The 21,308-nt window shown below is 41.0% G+C and overlaps 1 protein-coding gene and 1 long non-coding RNA gene across 5 annotated transcripts in view; one reads left to right on the top strand and one right to left on the bottom strand.

The window, feature by feature from the left end:
- Positions 1-951: 951 nt before the first annotated feature.
- LOC122466230 lies at positions 952-1,895 on the bottom strand. The gene is made up of 2 exons (XR_006291594.1): positions 1,582-1,895; positions 952-1,439 (listed from the first exon to the last, which is right to left on the bottom strand). It is a non-coding gene; the product is annotated as an uncharacterized LOC122466230 (long non-coding RNA).
- A 154-nt stretch (positions 1,896-2,049) lies between these two features.
- The window catches only part of PTPRJ (protein tyrosine phosphatase receptor type J), a 128,719-nt gene continuing 109,460 nt past the window's right edge, over positions 2,050-21,308 (top strand). For 3 of the 4 annotated variants that reach the window (XM_043548849.1, XM_037899665.2, XM_037899664.2), the window contains exon 1: positions 2,055-2,402. In XM_043548849.1, the coding sequence (XP_043404784.1) occupies positions 2,346-2,402 (57 nt within the window). In that variant the 5' untranslated portion in view covers positions 2,055-2,345. Of the gene's footprint in view, positions 2,403-21,308 lie in introns of all 4 variants that reach the window. The other variant, XM_043548850.1, reaches the window with a different exon arrangement.

The following is a 21,308-nucleotide window of genomic DNA, read 5'->3' as shown; positions in this document are numbered from 1 at the left end:
CTCATGTGAGAAATCCCATTGCTTTCAGCAGGACTATTCTCATATGACAGAGTTTTCGAGACTGGATTTTTAAATTGAGGTTATATGCTGCTAAACAATTTTACAAAATGGGTGCATTTCTGGAGCAAGTGAAATGATCGCTTTATACAGGTCCCAGTTCTGCAATCACATTTGCATGGGTGGACCCCCCCCCAGTCCCCAATTGACTTGAGTGGGGCTCCATGTGGGCAATGGGAACCCCCCAGAGGAAGCTCCTTGAAGGATCAGGGCTACAGTTTTTGTGCATCTGGGCTTAGCCTGCAGAACTTTTCTCACACAAGTCGCCTCACTGAAGCCAAGGAGGTATACAGGGTGGAACACTCGGTTGGTGAATGATTTTGAGATCCTTTGTTCTCAAAATTGCTATACAAATGTAGGGTAGTATTATGCTGTTTATTTAATTTTGATTTATAAACTATTGCTTATTTGGATATTGCTGTGGTGTCCATATAAATTAAAACCAAACAAATATAAAATACCTTAAGATACCCCTAAGTGACTCATTAAAATTACTGCCCCTTTATCTACCCTACAATGATTGCTAACTCTAGCCTGGCTGTTATTAATGAAAAGCCTGATTAAATGCTTGTTTATATTCATAATATACTTGTATTCATAATAATTTTGTCTCTGCTATGTAGGCAATAGTTTGTGTTTCAAAACACTCCAAATATCTGAACTTATACTAAAAAGCATTTTTTCTAAAGTACCTTAAGAAATGTAAAGTACTTTTCTAAAGTAGTTATCTAGGTATTTCAAAAATGAGGGAAACTCCCTCATTTTGACTAACAAGATAAAGACAGATCTATTTAGGCCCTAATCATGCAAACACTTCAACATATACAGAACTTTGTGTGCATAGTCCCATTGACTTTTATGGAATTGGGAAACTATGTAAAGTTATGCACATGCTTCAGTGTTTGAAAGACTTTACATTTTGTAAAAACAAGGTCTTGAAAAAAAGTTTATCAATGTTTTTATCATTAAAAAAGTCAATTAAAATAGATTTTAAGTGGATTCAGTCATTCACCTGCAGTGTTCCTAATTTAAGCATTACAACTTTGAAGCAGAGTTTAGAGCTTGAAAGTGGAATTAAGACCAAACTGACTATAAATCAAAATGGAACTAACTTGTCTGTTTTCATTGTCCAAGGTGAATGAAATGTAAAACGTACATTAACCCTGAGAAATAAATTAGATTATAAAAATGTTCATTTGAAATTGCGCAGACATTTACAAAAGCGGTAAAAAAATACGAGCGTCAGCTGAAAGGAATTATTTCCGATAACTTCCTCGGGGTGAAGTGTGTTTCACTGAGTCATTTCAGAACACCAGTTTTTGTTTTGTCACCCATTCCTGTTTCCTCAGTTGAACAATGCTGCATGATCATAAAATATAAATCTAAACGTTAAGGGGGGGGGAGGAAAAGAAAACCTCGTTAATTAGCATAGTCCAGAACTGAGTAGCCCTGTTAAATCTCACCCTGCATGCGGGCTCACATCAATGCTTCTGGGAACTCATGAGTATCACAAAGAATATTTACATGCCATTCGTCCCGCTGTGTGCTCGTTTTAATCTGTTCTTTGAGTTCTGTGCATAATCTTCCGCTCTAGAAATATTGTAACAAGCCCCATGCGCTCTGAGAAGCGGAGATCTCCCTGTTTGCAGTACCAGAGAAAGCCCCATTAAGAATGTCCTTTTTCAGAGACTGAAAGGGGGAGGGGGGAGAGGAGAACATCCCTCTCCGGCTCCATTTCCCAGTCGATTGCAGAAAGAATGTGGGAGGGCTAGAAAAGTTTTGAGTGAGCCACTTCCTCGTCCAGCCCAGCTGGGAGACAGAAAGAGGGAATGTCAGATGGGGGGGGGGGGGGAAGTGCAGTAACAACTTCCCAGCAGCAAAATGGCCTTTTAAACCCTTGACAACAGGAGGCGAATTCCTCCCCCTGGCAGCAGCGGAAGCGATGAGTGTTCAGAGGGGAGGTGACTGACTCTCCCCCTCCCCAGAGCCTGAGGCGAGCTTCACCGGGAGTCCTGCCTGCGCATCTCGCTCCACCCTGCCCGGGACTTGCCCCCGCTCCGAACTCCCGCATTTTCAGCGCGGGGCGCGCGGCAGGCGGAGCGAGAAAGCAGCCGCCTGCGGAGCGCAGAGAGAGAGAGAGAGAGAGAGAGAGAGAGAGACGGGCGGGGGGCTGGAGGGACCCCGCCGGGCGCTGCTGAGTGCTGGGGCGCGCAGCCCTGCCATGTCCCCGGGGAAGCCGGAGTCGGGCTAAGTGGCTGCACCCGCAGCGGGGAGAGCTCTTCAGGACCATGAAGCAGCCAGGGCAGCTCTTCCTCCGCCTGCTGCTCCTGCTCTGCCTCGCCAAGGTAAGGCGCCCTGGGAGAGCCGGGGACGGGCTGGAGGGCGCCCCTGCCAGATCCCCCGCCGCATGCAACCGGCTCCTCTCCCCCCCCCGGGCGCTGTAGCCTGTCCCCGGCGTCCCGCCATGCAGCCTGCCCCAGGGCGCTCCTCCCCGCGCCTGTAACCTGTCCTCTTCTCGCCTTTCCCCTCCCTGTACTGCCCCCTCCCCAGCCACCTGTCAGTGGGGCTGGCCCTGGGAAGCGGGCTCCGGGGCTCGCTCAGGAGCGCGCGCGCGCTCGGTGGGTCCCCTGGCTGTGCCGCGCTCGGGGTCCCGGGGAAAGCCGTTCCGCCGGCGCCGGGGCGGGCGACCGGCCATGTGGCCGCAGCTGGCAGAGGCTGGAGGGGCGACGCGGGGTTCTCGGGGCTCGCACTCCGGCGGGGGCCTGGGTCAGGACAGTAGGGGCTGGGGGCTGTCGCGTTGCCGGCCGGGCCGGGCGGGGTGGGTGAAGCTGCAGAGCCGGGCAGGTGCGCTGCTAGGTCATGGGGGCGGCGGCAGGGAGGCTGGGTGTGTCTGGAGGCCAAGTGTGCTGGACTTGTTTCCTGGACACTGACAGCGAAGGAACTAAAGTTCCTCTTAAGGGCAAGGCCCTGAAAAATGACCAGTGATCTGGATTTATTTTTATGTTTCTGTTGAGGTGCTCCACTTCTGAAATACCTTAAAGGAGCCTGGCCTGCAGAGGCCAGGTACTCAGCACTTACTGAAAATCAGGCCTCCGTAGGGGGTTTCAGGTTGGGCACCTGAACACCAAAGGACCCCAAATCACTAGTTACCAATTTTGACAATCTTGGCCTGAAGATGAACTTTAGCTCATTCAGTGGGAACAACTACAGCCCAGTAAATTTCTGAAGTACACAGACCAAGTCCAGTTATTAGCTAACTGTCAGCGGCGAATCTGAAACTTTTCAAGTCTTGAACCAGACCAGGAAGACGTTTGATTCTCTGCTTGCTTAGACGAGTTTCACACTTGGGAGTAAATCCACTTAAATCAACAATTTAAAGCAGGGCAAGAGCAAGAATCCAGCCTGCAGTTCAGTTTCCAGCTATGGGAGACCTGATATTATAAAAAAAAAGACATGGTGTAGCTATTTATTTCTTGCAAACTTGCATTTCTTTTAAGAATACTCTTCCTATGGTTTACCATTGTGTTGTGACCAGTTTGGTAAAGGCTTATCACAGTCAATCAACATTAAACTGTTCATATCTCAGACATTAGAGCGATACAGATCACCAGCCCTGTTATCTCCTTTCAGAAGTTGGGAATTTTTAGGGAAATGGCCCACTTCTGTGGGGATTAAGCAACTCTGGAGTGTTGGATCCCAGAAAAATGAAAAGGCCTCTACCCATACTGTTTGTATATCCCTCTGAAATCCTTCCAATCATTATCCAATATTTGTTGCAAAAATAATGTAGAGATCTAAGACTAATTTAGAGATGGGATCCAAGTATATCCCTTCCTAGATCTGAATACTCCTGAATATGGTAAAAGCTTGTATTTGTTGAGACTTGGGCAAGGGCTGTCTTTGGCCACCACCTTGCAATCTGACATTGCTGTGCTGCTCCGGGATCTGCCTGCACCGTTCCCCATTGATTTCAGTGGGGCTCTACACTAGCATAGGGATCTGCTTGTGCTGATCATCTTTCAGGGTCTGGGCCTTAACTTATGACCAGTGTTTTAACTTATGACCAGAAAAAAAGGAGTACTTGTGGCACCTTAGAGACTAACAAATTTATTTGAGCATAAGCTTTCGTGAGCTACAGCTCACTTCATTGAATGCTGTAGCTCACGAAAGCTTATGCTCAAATAAATTTGTTAGTCTCTAAGATGCCACAAGTACTCCTTTTCTTTTTGCGGATACAGACTAACACGGCTGCTACTCTGAAACTTATGACCAGTGTTTTAATAAAAATCTCTCCTTAAATCATGACACCTTCCTAATTATGCTCTGATATACCTTCTCCGTTTCTTTCTGTCTTTCTCTATTTCTTTCTTTAAAGACCCATTGCATGCAGAGTAATAAATTTGTATAACTTCATTTCATTTGTGACTTATTTTTGACACTTCTGTGAATGTCAAGAACTATGCTAGAATGTTTTAAGTTAGTCACCTTAATTCCTTAATTGTTGTTCTTGATCTTTTTGTAGTGTTTAAAAGCCAGTTCTTTTCAGGAAGTGGAGACAAAGCCAGTGATGTTCATGCTTGAATAAAAACTATAGCGGAGACCTGTCTTTGCTGAGGGCCTGATTCTGAAAACTCTTGCTCGCATGAGTCGTCCTAACTCACTTGATTTCAACAGGGCTACTCGCATGAGTAAAGATAATTTTTGTGATCTGGCTGTTACGTTTGTACGACCCGATTGACTGCAATGGGGAAACCATTTTTAAACTTACTAAGTTATAGCAAAGACCATATTTGTGAGAATTAACAACTTTAAAATTACACTAAATATTTGACATTAGGGATTTGACAACATAGACCCAGTTTTCCAAAGTGGGGGCTATGACAGCATATTCCAACCCTGCATTTGGATGGCTGCATTGTCACTTAGGTGCATAAATGCCCTTTAAAATACACCTAGCAACCTGATCCTATAGCTGTACCATACACAGAAATCGCACTGAAGTTATATCAGTAGGTTAGCTATAGGATTGTGATGTAATTGTTGATTTGAGTTTCCAAGTAAAGGATTGGGATGTCTTACTAGGGGCACAGTATTTGAAATTTGGGCTTGCTGTGTCTAAACATAATTGGGTACATTTAATACCCGGTGTAAATCGTTGAAGTCAATACTGTTATAGCAGGGATGAATTTGGACCATTTTTGCATTGCATTGCATTGCATGACTATAATAGCCATTGTTAACCATTATGGTTGAGTCTTGTTTAATATCTTTGGCCTAATAAACTGCATTATGTATTAACTGTTTGCTAAATTTCAGTTTTGAAACTGGAGTTGTTATAAGTCAACTTAATTTATACTTCAAATTAAAAACAGTTTAAAAATAAGAGTTTAATAAAAATATATAGCAAATTGCTCTATAGCAAAGATTTAAAGGGAAGCTGATTTAGGGCTCAGTTAAACTTAAAAAAAATAAGAAAAATACAAGGCTTTCTCTGCTACATTAAATATTCTGTTTCTGGGGTGAATTGTTCATCTTGAAGTTTGATCAGCTCTTAAACCAACTCTTATTAAGTAGGTTTCAGAGTAGCAGCCGTGTTAGTCTGTATTCGCAAAAAGAAAAGGAGGACTTGTGGCACCTTAGAGACTAACAAATGTATTTGAGCATAAGTTTTCGTGAGCTACAGCTCACTTCATCGATGAAGCTCACGAAAGCTTATGCTCAAATGAATTTGTAAGTCTCTAAGGTGCCACAAGTACTCCTTTTCTTCTTATTAGGTAGATAGGCATAGGCAATGCTTAACTGTGGAGACTAAAAATTGATGCCTTATGGGATGTATTTTGGAGTGATCTGTTGCTGTTAAATATTTTGTTTGTTTGTTTTTTAAATCTGTGAAGTTACACTTGGGTATCCCTACCCCCCAAAGCAGGTGATTGTTTATGTCATCGAATAGAGCAGAACTGCAGATGCTGGGATAAGTTCTTTCATTCTTGTTCTTAACCCCAATAAATGTTAAATGGTAGTCCTTCTGAATGTTCTAAACAATGAGCAGAGAACATTGATTCCTTCTATAATACTTTGCAAATTCTTTATTTTAAATATGACAGAAAATCAGAGAATGGTTTCCTCTTCACCGCATATAATGATGCGTATGCTGCATGTTCTGAAGGCCTCTTACAGTCGCGCGCACACACACACAAATCCTCTTCTGCATCTTTGAGATCAGAATGCAGGCCCACAGTTCGGATATACAGTCTGTGCAAACAGCATTGCTATTAATAGTACTTCCTTAACTCTGCTAGGTACAGGCACCCATGATCTAGAATTTTCATGCCATGTAAATTTTTTGGTTGGAATTACTAAGTAAGAGAAAGTGAGAGAGAGAATGCTAATGAATAAAATCTTGTTTGGTTGTTTATCATATAAGGCTGGATTTTACTAACCCATATAATTTTAATTTGTACACTTCCTTCTTCCTTCTAGAATTGCAGTGTACTAAGGGGGAGCGTTTCCACATCTGCTATGGGATGAAGGTTAGAAATTGTGGGTTTGAGTTCTAGTGACCTTAAAACCCGCCACTGGTTTAATTAAATGCTTTACCTGTGGGAGGAGAAGGCTGTTAAAATAAATTAATCTGTGATTCCAAAATTGTGGTGTAGGAACAACCGGTGGTCTGCAGAGACCTACTTGGTCAGATGCTGCTGGTTCTTTCCCTTGGTGTTCAGGTCCTTAATTGCAACCAAGGCCATGTCTACATTAGAACTTATGTCGACAAAACTTTTGTTACTCAGGGTGTGAAACGACATAAATTTTGCTGGCATAAGTGGTAGTGTGCACAGCACTAGGTCGGCGGGAGACGCTTTCCTGCCAGCATAGCTACCGCCGTTTGCTGAGCTGGTTTTATGATGTTGACAGGAGAGCTCTCTCCTGTTGGCATAACGCGGCTACACGAGCACTCTTACAGCTGTGCCACTATAAGCTTGTAAGTGTAGACATGGCCTAAGAGCTTGAACACCTCTAAAGGTAACTGGAAATGAGGAGGAGCCAGCCTAGCTGCCTCTACAAAGGAGGGACCACTGTTCTGAGGAGAGTAAACAAGAGCCCCGCTCAAGGAGTGGGGTTACCAGTAGGACTGAAACAGTCCTCCTTCAGCAGGAGAGGATTGTGCAGGAGAGAAGGGCTTAGGGAATCAGGGAAGAAGATAACCTAGCATGCCCAGATCAGAAGGGGCCAAAATGTGTAGGGGGAAATGGAGGATCTGACATCTAGGAAATGTGTGCAGAAGGAGAGGAACAGAACAGATATCCACCCATCAGTTCTGCTAATCTAGAAGCCTATACCAAGGCTCTTCACTAAGCATAGATGGATCCAGTTTTTTGCATATCCGTTCAGGCACACTTGGACTGCCATGCCTATGTACTAGAGAGTGCATGGTCAGGGCTTTAGACATTCCTCCAAGACTCTGGTATTCACAATAAGGTGAGGAAGAGGAGTGTGGTCCATATCTCAAATCACATTAACAAGGCCCACCTTGGGAGAAAAAAAAGTGGCCACTAGATGGGATACCTTGCATCTTCCCTAAACAACATAAAGCAAACACTTGCTACCCACTGATGTACCTTGTACATACATGTTCTGTGTTGGCCTTTTCTATTTTACTTCTGTCTCTTTTTTTCTTTGAAACCTCCTCCCCTCCCCCCACCACATGCATGCTATTTTTTTTGTCGTGCAAAGCTATTTCAAAACTGAAATAATTAAGAAAAAAATTCTAGCATGACTTAAATTAGTTCCCAACACTTGCATAGATATGCACATGGGCTGTGTGGTATGAAAGAGTATGTATGCATGGCACTATTTTAGGCCTTAGGAAAGCTGCATTCTTTTTTAAACATGCTTTTTGTTTGGCCACTCGAAAGAGCTAATTTTGTTGTTGTTGTTGGTTGGTTTTGTAGTACGTGGGAGCACGTCATTTGCAAAAACAGAAAATTGTTCTCCATATTCTTTGCATAATATTGGCCTGGGATTTGGTCATGTGAAGAGTAATGAGAAAAAGGAAACAGTTTTGCCTGATCAGGCTATTGAAGCTGCAAAGGTTCTGATTCTGAGCCTCCAGCTAACTAGGAAGGAAACACTTGAAGGCAGGATCTTGAGTTGCATTATGAATTAAATTCCATTTGCTGCAGCATTGCAAGTAGATGCAGTATGTCCATGTTGCCTTGTCAAAGGCTTTCTCTGTATTCAGAGAAGGTCAAGACATTTTCACATTATGAGTGTATATATTTCAAATCTCTTAGGTTATCTCAGCCTTCTCTCCCTAAACATGGCCCAGAGTGAAGGAGGCAGGTGACTAGCCATTTTCTGGGTCAGGATTTTATAATCTGTGTCGAAAAGGCAGATGAGTCTGTATGAGACTTACTCTGGGATTGATTCCTTGCTCCTTTTGGCGATATTACGATAGTTGTTGTCTGTCAGTTTGAAGAGTTATATTGAAGGTGGCCTTAGTGTGAGTGTTCCTTGTAGGGGGTTATTTATCCAAAGCAAGTTTTGAAGACATTCAGCCCCATATTTACTCATTAGGGCCTGTGGCTATGTGTATTCTTGAGGACCTTAGTGGAGTCTTTTAGTTCCTCTTCTTCCCCTGGCTCTGTGAGATTTGTTGCTCATGTGCAGTAAAATGAGTCGATTTGGAGGTTGTGAGAAAACTCTGGGGATTTCTCCTACTTATGTAAAGGTTTTCTGTTCCGTGAGATAATTTTTTCTTAAAATACGACAAACTCATTGCTCTCCCTGGCATCAGGGAGCTTCTGCTGCTCTTCCTTGCACCGGCTTCTCTACGTAATTTTGAAATAGGAAGAACTGGTGTTTTGGGGGTTCCATATCTGCTGGTGGGTGGCCTAATCTCCCAGTGAAAATAGAGGAAGCCCCTCAGCGTTTGCAACATTTAAAATTAGATTGGTGGTAACGCTAGTCCATATAGAAAGGGGATCAATCCTGCACTGGCAAGGGGCTTGGGTTAGTTGACATGATCCATCTTTGAGACCAGTCTGTAGCTTCTATGGATACTTAGGCTACGTTTATGCTACGGACTTTACAGTGGTATGGCTATCTCACTGCTCCCGTGTAGACACTCTATGCCAATGGGAGAGAGCTCTCCCGTCAGCATAATTAAACCACCCCCGACGAGCGATGGCAGCTATGTTGGCAGGAGAGTGTCTGCCACAGACATAGCGCTGTCCGCACCGGCACTTTGGTTGGTGAAACCTATGTCGGTCAGTGGTGTGGTTTTTTTCCACAGCTCTGACTGACAAAAGTTTTGCCGACAAAAGTGCTAGTGTTGACAAAGCCTTAGATGATTCCACAGCTCTGTGTGTGTGTGTGTGTGTGAGAGAGAGAGAGAGAGAGAGAGAGAGAGAGAGAATGAAGGTCATGATGTTAGTAGTTTCATTACAGCAGGAAGAGTAGCTTGCATGAACCATTGAGAAAAATGGACTCAAAACCCCACCAATGATTCTGTTACCATATCAGGCATACCCTGCCTTAAACACTCAAAACTGGTTCTGAAACCTGGTGTTTTCAGAATAATTGTGTCTTTGGCTGACAGTAAATTTCCATATGCATAATTATACCTTATTAATGTAAAAGCTGAACAGGAGTTGAACACTTGAGTGTGGAGGGGTGGGAGGCTTCTGTGATTACACTTGATTGCATTCCTTGGTGCTGCAGGAGTCTTTTAGACCTACAAAATGTTTCAGAATGGAACGAGAGGTAAAATAACTGAACTTCTCTAAATGTCTAAGGACTCTTTTGTTTAGTTGTGTTTTTCCCGTGACAACAGACACAGGAATTCTAATATCTTACTAACACTGGTGAGCATGTACAAGTCTCAAAATTGCCTTTTAAATCTCATTGTAGTTCAAGGAATTATTGAAAACACAAGGTTTTCCTCTGTGTAAAACACTCTTTCTTGGTCACACAGTGTTTTGCTGGTCCCCTCGCAGGATTAGCGACTTTTTGTAATCCTTGACACAGTTTGCATGGCTCTTTCATAAAAAGCAGTCAGTGCCAATTAAAACTTGGTTTGTTTCTGTGCATAGTTCTGCTCTCTCTATGGCTAACATATGAGTGTTTGCAATTTTGTCATTCATGGATTCTTTTTTTTAAAAGAAAAATATTCTTTCCAAGACAAACAAGATAAGCATATCGGTGTGCGAATTTATTGGCTTTCATGTTACTGTTGAAGGGTAAACTTCTAATGCATTGCACTGCATGTTAGCCGTGAGTTTCCGACTTTAAGAGAAGTTGCACAGATATGACCGTACAGTGCACTGAAATCTCATCCCTGAGTCTTTATAAAGTGATATTTCCCTCAAAGCTTTAAAATTGCATAAAGAGAAACAGTGACTGGGAAAGATCAGTCTCTGTAACTTCTTGATGGGGGAGGGGTGAGGAGTGCAAATAAACTGTACAATGCAGTTTTGTGCACCTGTGCTTGAGAGAGGAAGCCAGAGGCACCTATCTGAGGTCTAAATCTGGCCTTTTTTAGATTGGTGGGATTCTGATTGTAATGCTTTGGTATAGAAATCTGAATATAACTCCTCCCCCTCCTCCCCCCCCCCCCCCCGAAACCGTGCTATGTCTAAGAAGGGTGAAGAAAACGTACTAGCATCTTTTGACATGACGTAAAGGGAAACTTAAAGTCAGCAGCATGAAAATCTGAATTCTTCTAAATGACACTTTTCTTAAAAATTGTTAAGATTCCTGACAATGTAATTAGAGCTGATTGAAAAGTTCTGAATTTTCAAAATTTCAGTGAAAATGTTCTGTAGGAAGTTTTCATGCAAATTTTTTTCAGCTTGTTTAAACCAGCTTAGAGCAGTCAGTGTTTTTTGAAAATTTTAAATTTTGCCCCAAAACTTAGGTTTTGAAGACTTTTCACAAAACAATGTGTTTTTTCAACTAGCTGTATTATTAATATTAACATGAATGGCCTAACAATGAAAATGGCTTGGATATTTTATAATTAACCAATTACAGATTAAATGTCTAAGTACAAACTGGGTTAATAATTGAAACAGGCATATATATGTTTAATGGTGTTTCCAGAGCTGTTAGATAGCTTTTTATGATGAGTCGTGGTTAAGTGCAGTAAAAATTTTAAATGCCCCCTTGTTGAGAGATGGGGGCTGTTAAATCTGGGATTGGATCTGTACGTCTTGTACTCTTCATAACAATGCAGTACTTGTAGTGATGCATGTTAGGTAACCATTAAAGCCTCACCAATGCTTGTCAGTTTGTTTGTTTGTTTATTTATTTATTTTTGAAGAAAGCCTACAGGCAAAGGAGTTATCAAGTATTTCCACTTGGAAATCTCCCGCAGATACCTCAGAACAAAGGAGCTGAGAGGCAAAGGCAACAACAACGAAAACATGTTGACCATTTTTATATTGACCCTTCTGAATATAATGTGTCTTTTTTTTCACTCACGCAATCACAGATTTGCATATTAGAAAACCTGAAGCAATTTCATATTTAAGGTGAAACATCTGAACTCACTTGGTCCTCCAATTTCACGGCACAATGTGTCACTATCTTAATGTCACCCATCTCTTTCTTCCAATTCTAATTGTGTCTAGGTATTGGCTGGTGGTGGTTAACCCAAACTATAAACTGCTTTTTGAAATATAATTCTATTGGTTTGATGCAAAATTCTGTAACTATGAGTTTTTTTTTTTTTCCCTGGGTCTTTCTTTGATCCCCTCCTGGGAGCTCAGAGAAGGCTCACCTCCACAGAAGACTGCTCTTGTAGTCAAAGAGCAAAGATACAGTTCTCTCTGCTGTCCATCAAGACAATTCCATAACTTCAGAGTAAAGCAAGGGTGGCATTCCCACTGGAAGGGGCCAGCTCCCACAGCACTTTCAGCCTTGTCAGCTGAAGAAGAACAAGGAGCTGTGTTATAAACTCAGATTTGGATCTCCTGCACAGTAACTTTTTGCACTATTACGAGGGTGTGGGACAAGCGCCTACTGCCAGTGCCATGAATGGGGAATTTTGCTATTGACTTCAGTGACGACAAGATCAGGCCCCAATTAAAAGAACAAGTGCTAGATTTTAAAAAATTCAATAAATGGGACTTTAAAAATGTTGATCTTAATTAAAAAAAGCAATTCATGCATTAAACTTCATTTTGCAGTCATTTAGTCGACTTAAAAAAAAGCTAGCAATTCACACTATAAGCAAACTGTGAAACAAAATACACACACACACACACATCTATATTATAGTTGGCAAAGTACTGACACCAATTTGAGACTTTGTATGCTAAGCGTTAGCCAGCAGCAAATATTTGCAGGTTAATATAACTTCTGGAACTACCCTAAATGGTGCTAATTTCCCAGCACTACAACATAGAGCCCACAGTATGTGGTTTAACTGGTATTTAGCTATTGTCTTTGAATCAATCTACGTATTTTGTATGCATCTCTTGAACTATTTCCTGGTTTCAGAGTAGACGTACATGGTGCACCAGAAGTTAACAGAAGACGAGCTCTGATAAGTATTTATTGTTTTGGAGTACAATAGTATTGTAAAGAGTATTCGGTCCACTTCTCCGCCCCCCAAATGATTATGGCCTGGTAAGAGTAATTCCCTTTACAATTATAAAATTTAACAAACCTCCTCTACACAGTAAAAATGAAACTGTTTTGCTTTAGATTTGCAAAAGGCTGATCTGTCTATAAACTCCATTTCCTTCTCTAAAGCTCCTACAATGTATCCTTTTTGGCTCAGCAGAAGTGACTGTAAATCACCCAATATCACAAACAATTCTGGGCAATTGCCAAAGCAAACCCTACTCCATACAAGTGAACAGATTCTGTGGGCTTGCCGTACTAATGTGAGGTTGAAGGTCACTTGTGCTAAGAGGGGCTCAGTCTTCCTCTTAAAAGTATACAAACACCAAAAACTCTAACCTCTATGTGTATGTAGATGGAGCAGTCAGCACTGCATATGAGCAATCAAAATCATACTTTTGGGCAAATCTAAATCAGTTCAAGTACACACACCCACTTGCACAAACCTCATTCTTTTCAGTCTGTTTGGGTCAATCTGTACATCATGTGAGTTACAGTAAGAAGCACCAATCAAAGTGTGCCAAAGATTTATTGTTGCAGCACACCCCTGATACATCCTTGGCTACCTTCATTGCCGCTTTCAGAGCTGGTCCCAGCAGCATGCTTCTTACTGCTCCATCGTGAATAAAAACGGACAGATTCCAATATGAAACAAAAAGAGATAAAAGGGGGTGGGGGGGGGCGGAGACGAGATGTCTTGTGTGCCAAATATCATTTCCAACTGTTGCTGTGGGTTCTGTATGTTTCCTTTGCCCCCAGGACTTCGCATCATCAGCTGAGATGATCTCTGAAGTAACCTGTTAATCTGAGACTTTCAACGTCAGGTTGACTATTTGGCCCCAGTAATACAGAATCCTGTGGAAGAGGTAGGAGGCATTGTGCTCCCTAACTTAGCTTCCCTGATAGCAAAGACTTCTTTTTTGACACCAGGAAAGACCTTTTAAGGCTGTCTCCTCTCCTCAAATTGGAAGTTTTGCTGCTCTGCCTTTCAGCGCAGCTAAAAGAACCATCTGAATCCCAGTTTGGCACATGAGGTTCCTAGTAACAACTCTGAAGAGGTTTAGGAGTAGCAGTGGGCAAGAGCTCTGTCTCTCTCTTCCACTGTAGAAACCCTGCTGGGAAAAACAAAGTTATTATCCTGAAGCTAAAGAAGTGGTAGAGGGACCAGACACTCCTAGGCAGTTTCTTAGTTATGCAAAACCATTGCCACGCTTCTCTAATTAGACTGCTAAGAAGAGAATCTGTTGATGTGATGTCTCTTCTTTTGTCAGTTTACTATACTTCTTAATAACTCCTGGGGAGGCCCTGATCCCAACTTCACACTGTTAGCTCATGTGGCTAACACGTACAAACTCCCATGCACGGGGGTAAGCTACATAAGCTCCCAAGTCAACTCTCTGGTCCTTGTCTCCTGAAGTCAACTCAGGTTTCAAATTGTACACATAGCCAGGCAAAAGGAGCATGGCTTTGTGGTGGTGGTGTTACCTTCATACTTCCTCCTCTGGTGTGCTGCACCAGCTTGTCACGTTTAGTGACCCTTACACTGTAAGCATTTGGGGCAACTATTACAAATTGGCATTGTACCTAGCACAATACGACCCCGATCTGCTTGGAGCCCCTGGGCACTGCTGTAATTCTTTTTCAGTTTCCTGCTGATTTTTAGGAAGTTAACATAAAAGTTGATGATGCGTTATATCCACAAATATTTCCTTCTGAGCATCAGCAGGGTCATAAATGACAGCTGGAGACAAAACCTTCTCTGCAACTACTTCCTCCTTTTTTATGAATAAAGTATTCCTTCTTTCTGGTCATGAATAGGTTGTAAATCAGACAAAAGCTGAGTTGTCTTTTCGTTTCTGAGTGAATTGATTAATTCTTGTCCCATTTATGTATAGCAAAGGTCTTCCTTACAACAGGCACAGATGAAAGATTGTTTCTCATACTGTAAGGGGAAATTCACCTCTGGGCAGAAGATAAGCCTGAAGTTGGGATCCACTTAAGTTTTTTTTTTTTTAAATGGCTTAAGTGTGACTTAAGTGGTGCACAGGCCTTGGGCTGCACAGCAGTAAATTTCTCCCTACCACCTGGCCCCTGATCCTGCAATGCATTAAGTCCCAGTTACTTCAAGTGGACTTGGTAGTGGTGCTGCCTGCATACAAACCATTACAGGATCAGGGCCTAAGAGAGCACACTATAGCCTTGAACCTGCAAAGGGCCCTTATGCCTGCACAGATCCCTTTGAAAGATCAAGGTCAAAAATACTTCCTATTATATTGACGTAGGATGTTGGGAAAATCAGCATGCTAATAAAAATGACTGCATTTAAATTGATATTATCAAGCTGTTTAGGCCCCACATTGTACATATCCCTAAAGGTTATTATTCATTAAAACAAACCTGTTTGTAATCTTATGTTAACAAATGCTTAGTGTCTGTGTGTGGTTTTAACACTAACCTCTTCATAAGTCCCACACACAGATAACACTGCTTGTGGGCAATCTGTGGTTCATATGCACTTGCACAGTTGAGTGTGAAGGATGTAAAATAAAAATAGCAAATCTGGGGGGTGTTACCCTTCACACTTTAGAAATGAAAAGATCAATATGAGAAATGTGTAGGGATGTAATTCAGAAGGACTTGGAGAATAAACAGTTTTAAAGGTTTGTTAAATCTGGGGCTTAAACTCTTTCCTGCCTGCATTCTTAAGAAACTGAAATGCAAGTAGAGTCTTCCAAACCCAAGAGCCCTCAAAAGGAAATGGGGTGGAGCTAGGGAGAATACGCAAAGAGCCAGATATGTGCAACCTTTATAAATTTGCAACATACGGGAGCTGCTGAAGCAGAGCTCATGTGCACATTGTTTCATTACTCTAAGGTAAAATTAAACTGTATTCACCTGTGAAATAAAAATTTAATCAATCCCCTTGCTTCTTGATGAGATCTTGTAAGAACATGGGGCCACTCACTGAAATTAATGGAAGGCAAGTGTAAAGCTATTTCTGTAAGGTCCTGATCCAAAGCCATTTAAGTCAATGGGAGTCTTTCCATTGACCTCAGTTGGTACTGGACCAGGCCCTAATTGAAGATAGTGATGTTAACATGTAAACCCTCTCCTCTAGGTTATGGAATGTTCCAACTCTCTTTCCCCCCCGGTCCCCCCACTTCTTTTTATGACTGGCAACAGTGATATGGACCAATGCCCCTAATTTGAGAACTATTTAAAGCCAGTAAAAGGAAATACTAATTCATCCAGTTTGCAGTCATTCGGTGGAGTTTGCTCTTGCATGAGATCATCAATTTGGATACTGTAGCTGGCTTTAAAAAAGGTTGGCTAATGTAGATTTATGACCAATGACCTTTGTAGTTTATATATGTGAAGATAAGTGTAATAAATGTCACACTTTAGAGGGCATCAGCTGATCATCACAGTCCAGGAAGAAATATGACTCCACTCTCCATGTTCCGCACTACACACTAGAAAGGGTGCATTTTCCTCTTGCTCTAAAACGGGAGCTGGCCACTGCAGAAGAGGGCCAATGGTAATTGATTATACTATGTTTCGCTAATATGAAACAATACTACTTATTTTAGCATCTGGAACCCCAAGTGAGGTGCCTACAATTCTATATTACTATTATACACACAAAAGGATGGTAAAAGAACATTACTAAGGTTGCAAAGTCAAGAACTTCAAAGGTTAGGAAATGCCAGAATTAATATTCCATGTGTAACATTTCATTTTGCCCCCTTGGACTAATGCATTATGATATAGTCTGTAATTATATGATCACATACTATTTTGTTCCATAAGACTCCTGCCTCTTTCAGTGCACAGAATGGATCGTGCTCACTTAATGAACAGCTATTAAATATTTTGTTTTAGCCTCACTGTTCAATGTGTGGCTCCAGGCCTTATTTATATTGCAAACTATTCTGCTCTGAAGGCAAAATTATTAATTTCCTCATTGGTTTTTCTATGACACTTACCGCTGTAGTATCTGAGTCCTTCACAAATATTATCTTCACAAAATTCTTGTGAAGTAAGTGATGGTATTTTCTCCATGTCACAGATTAGGAAGTGAGGCACAGAGATATTAAGGCCAAAAGTATCCACTAATTTTGGGTGCTCAATATGAGAAACCTATGACATGATTTTTTGCAGAATAATTTGAACATGTGAAGCACGATATAATGCTAAGCACAGTTCCTATTTACTTCAGTTGCAGCTGAGAATGCTCAGCACTCATGCAAATCAGACCCCAGGGTATTAAGTTGGAAAATGAGGAACACACAGTTAGTGACCACCAATGAAAAATTTGATTTCCCCTTGGGGGAATTCTGTGCCACTGTGCAAGCACGGAATTAATGTCCCGCACAGTCTCCCTCCCCCAGCAGAATCTTTGATTCTGACATGGAGGTGAATGGAAGCCGTGAGATGGATCACACTGCAATTAAACCCTTTGCCCACCAGGGGCTGATGAGACGCAACCAGCCATGGAGACGTGCAGATATGCCTGGCTGAATGGGGTGTGCGGGACAGGGGCAAATGTGTCTGAATGGGAGGGCCGAGGGGTCAGCCAGGGTCTGCATGGGGTAGGTTCCCCAAATCCATAACAATTCCCCCGCAAAAAAACAAACCCTATTCCATACTTCTCCCATCCACACCCAACAAACCTCCAGGTTCACTCCCAAGCTCCTTCCGAGCAATTATTTCCCTCTCCCTTAGCTTCTCCATTACCCCGGACTCTGCCAAGCCTTTGCACTGCTTCTGAGGGGTGTGGGAAATACATTTCTGTACTGTAGTTTAAATGAATTATTACTGGAAGTTCTGTATTAATAAGCTTAGTAAGGAATCTATTTGTCAAAAAAAATTTCCTGAATCTTTTTTGTTGTCTGTATTGTTACAGACATACTTGCTGACAGGTATTTTGAAATAAATTACCAAAATAATTGAAACTGGTGTGATTATATTGTGTATGTATCAGAGGGGTAGCCGTCTTAATCTGTATCCACAAAAACAATGAGGAGTCCAGTAGTACTTTAAAGACTAACAGGTTTATTTGAGTAAAAAACCCATTTCTTCAGATGCATGGAGGTTTCAGGGTTTTTTACCCACAGAAACTTATGCCCAAATAAATCTGTTCGTCTTTAAGATGCCACCGGACTCCTCCTTGTTTTTGATTATATTGTGTTATTTTGACAAAATTATGCATATTATTGTGTGCAGAATTTTTAGTTTTTTTGGCATCCTATAGGAACTCTGTGGCAGGGGCAGGGATGGAATCCAGTTATAGAGAGAAGTATTCAGCTGCCTTAACCTGAAATTTCTCTTCCTGAAATTTCCTGCATCATTTGCTACATACCTTCTAGCTTCTGAACAAATGAAGCAGGGGTCCTAGAGACAACCGCCTCCTTCTCTCCACAACTCGAATACACTCCCACATTTGGATGGATTTTAACTGGCCAAAAGCACATCACTGACACAAAAGTCATCCCCCTGGTAAATTTCAAGTTCTTGCTCCAAAGCATGGAGGCATTTGACCTATTCAAAGAAAAGATTGCCAGAATTTTTAATATGGACAAAACATTTTCCCTTAGCTGTGTTCTCAGAAACAGCTGAACCGTTTTGGCTGATATTTAAAAATAATAATAATATTCAGTCAGAGCAGACACACAGCATGAAAAATTTCAGCCCAGACAGCTAGTTTGACAAAGTTCTAAGCAATTGACAGGATCTTATAATAGGAAGTATCAGGCAACTTTAATAATAAGTGGTGCTTAATAAAGTTGGGTGATATTAATGGGTTAGAAACTTCAGTGACTTCCCTCACCAGGTCACCCCATGCAACCTCTCCTCCTGCTTCTGTATCTGTCCCTGCCACTGTTCTTCCTCCACAACAAGCTTCTCTGTGAAGATACCATATTTGGGTGTTCTCAATTTAGACCGGTGAACCCGCAGCAGTGCTCTGTGGAAATCTCTAGTGCTCTGAAGAGAGGAAACCTCACAGCACACAACTGTAATGGAGCAGTGACAAGACCCAGTACAGAGTTGCTGGCACACTTCTAGAAATGAAAACCTTTTCTCCCTCATTCATTATGTGCTTAGGGTTGGAGAGAAGGATCTGAAAGTATCCCCAGAAGGGATCTAGATGGGGAAAAGGAGCCTTAGTAGGAAGTCAAGAAAAAAGGAAGAGGCCTTTTTGTGAGTGGGAATCACAGAATCCTTTGGCTTGGATGGTTCCTAGTCTAGCACATCCCCTTGCACCATTGCAGGATTGACTCCATTATTCATAACCCATAATGACCATTGGATATCAAATCTAGCTTTTAATAGCAGTTGAAGTAGATTCCACATATTCACTTAGCAGCTTGTTCCATTGCTTAGCTATTCTTCCCCATCCCATTTAACCTAAATATTTCCTGTTGCAGTTTTAAAACATACCTATTCAATACAAATCCTTTTTTAATATATGGGTTCACAGTTATCCTTCCATCAATCTACCTTTCTCCAGACTGAAGATGTGCAGTGTTTTTAAACCTCTTCCAGGGCTTTATATTTTATGTTTCTGTCCTGTGAATTTTTCTCCAATTTATCTGTATTTTCAATTAAAAAAAAAAAGTGTCTGAAAGTACTGAACATAGTACTCTAATTGATGCCTAACCAGTGTGAAGTGGTGTGGAATAATTACTTTACTTGTTTTACATGGTGCTCTTATTGATAGAACCCAATATAGCAAATGCCTGTTTTGCAACAGCGTCTCATTGTTGACTCCTTCAATTCATCATCCTTTTTAACTCCTAGATACTTCCAGTGTCTGGTTTAGTATTCTTCCATTGTGTGTTTCTATACTTGGCTATTCTTTTAATATTTGTGCTTATTGAGGTGCACAATTATTTATTTTTTTTAAATCAGCAAATTTCTTTAATAATCTCAGTGTTGTATTTTTCTTTTAGCTCTGAATTTAACTAAACACACTCTATTTCCCCCTTCCAAGTTAGTGTTCAGAGATGGTGAGTGAGGTGGAACAAATACCTGAGTAGTTTAATGAAAATATTTGACTTAGAACTCGGTCTTGTAGGACATCACTCAGTATTTCTTCCACCTTGCTGCTGAATTCTTTGTAATTAATGCGTTCATTTTTAAATATATTTGTCATATAAATGTTTTTTTTTTCTAATCTGCATTTCTCTGTTTTCCTGATGAGAATGTAAAGTGAAACCATAGCTAGTGCTTTTATAAAATTGAGAGATACTATGTCACAGGAACATAGGAATTTCCCTACCAGATAAAACCTAGGTCCATCTAATCCAGTATACTGACTCTGACAGTTGCTAGCATCAAATGTGACCTGTTGTATTTTAATTCTTGCATTAAATTTGTTATCCTGTTTTATAAAAAAAAGTAATAATTTGGAATGTTTTTATTTCTATTGGATGTTGTCTAATGTTTGTTTTCCTCTTACGTGTTCACAAATGGACTGCTTTTATTCAGTCAAATTAGCGTGTTCTCATTAAACTTACTGGTCTCTGATGATTGAGTTTCCTTCTCTTCCCTTTTTAAAACCAGGCAGGTTGTTTTCTCTTTGTGTGTGCGTGTGTGTGTGTGTGTGTGTGCGTGTGTGTAAATGAAATCTCATAAGGGAGGACTTCAGATTATCCTTCCTTTATAGCCAGCCTTTTACTTGTTATCTGACTCAGTGATGTCACTGTCCAGTTTTATGACTTCATAGCTGATTCCATGGTGATGAACAGTGTTGTTAGCAAAATGAGAGTGTGATAAATAAATCATGCAAGAGGAGGGAACTGTTTGTTAAATATTACTTCTATAGCACCTTCTGTCAGAGTATCTTAAAGTCCTTTATAAAGAGTAATTTATTAAGCCTCACAACCTATGCCTCTAATTTAGGTGGTATCACCTCTATTTTATAGATATGGAAGATGAGGCACAAGGAGGTTAGGTGACACTGTGAATTAATGGCAAAATAGAATCCAGATCTTCTGAATCCCAGTCTTGTGTGCTAATGTTTAGAGGACATTCCTCTTCCATGTAGTTCAAGGAGAAAACTTATGTTGAATATATATGAGTAAGCATGGTCAACTGTCTTGATGCCAAGAGATTAAAGAATAATTTTAGCACCACTAGCCAAGGCACATGGTGATATATGCTTGCCTGAATGTAGAGCAGGAGAATAGAAATGAGATTTGTGTCCAAAATAATTTGTTTTAGTACTTGGCTTGTATTTGTTTAGCATCAAGTATTGTTTGAAAGAGGAATATTTTTGTTAAAGGAAAAGGAACTGTGCATTGAGATAAGCAGCAAGAGAATAAAATATGACATGTATTTGGCTTAAAATATGCCTGTCAAAACTTAATGTATTTCTGGGGGTAGTATTTTCTTCTTTTATTAATATTATCAACAGGTTTTTTGTTTGCTTTTGTTAGGTCTACAGGAAAACAAAAAATAGTATTAAATTAGTTGTTCCTGAAATACTAATTGAAAAGCATTGTTATATAAACCCTTTGTGTTTTAAGAGAAGCATACCATAGTCACGGAGACTAAGCTCAGAAGTTGTTTTAAGAAGCTACCAGACTGAAATGACCAGTGTTTGTGTTATGTTGCATGTA

This window comes from Chelonia mydas, chromosome 6, assembly GCF_015237465.2.
Source record: "Chelonia mydas isolate rCheMyd1 chromosome 6, rCheMyd1.pri.v2, whole genome shotgun sequence".
In the NCBI taxonomy this organism is placed as follows: Eukaryota; Metazoa; Chordata; order Testudines; family Cheloniidae; genus Chelonia; species Chelonia mydas.
This window is presented reverse-complemented; position numbering and strand designations above follow the sequence as displayed.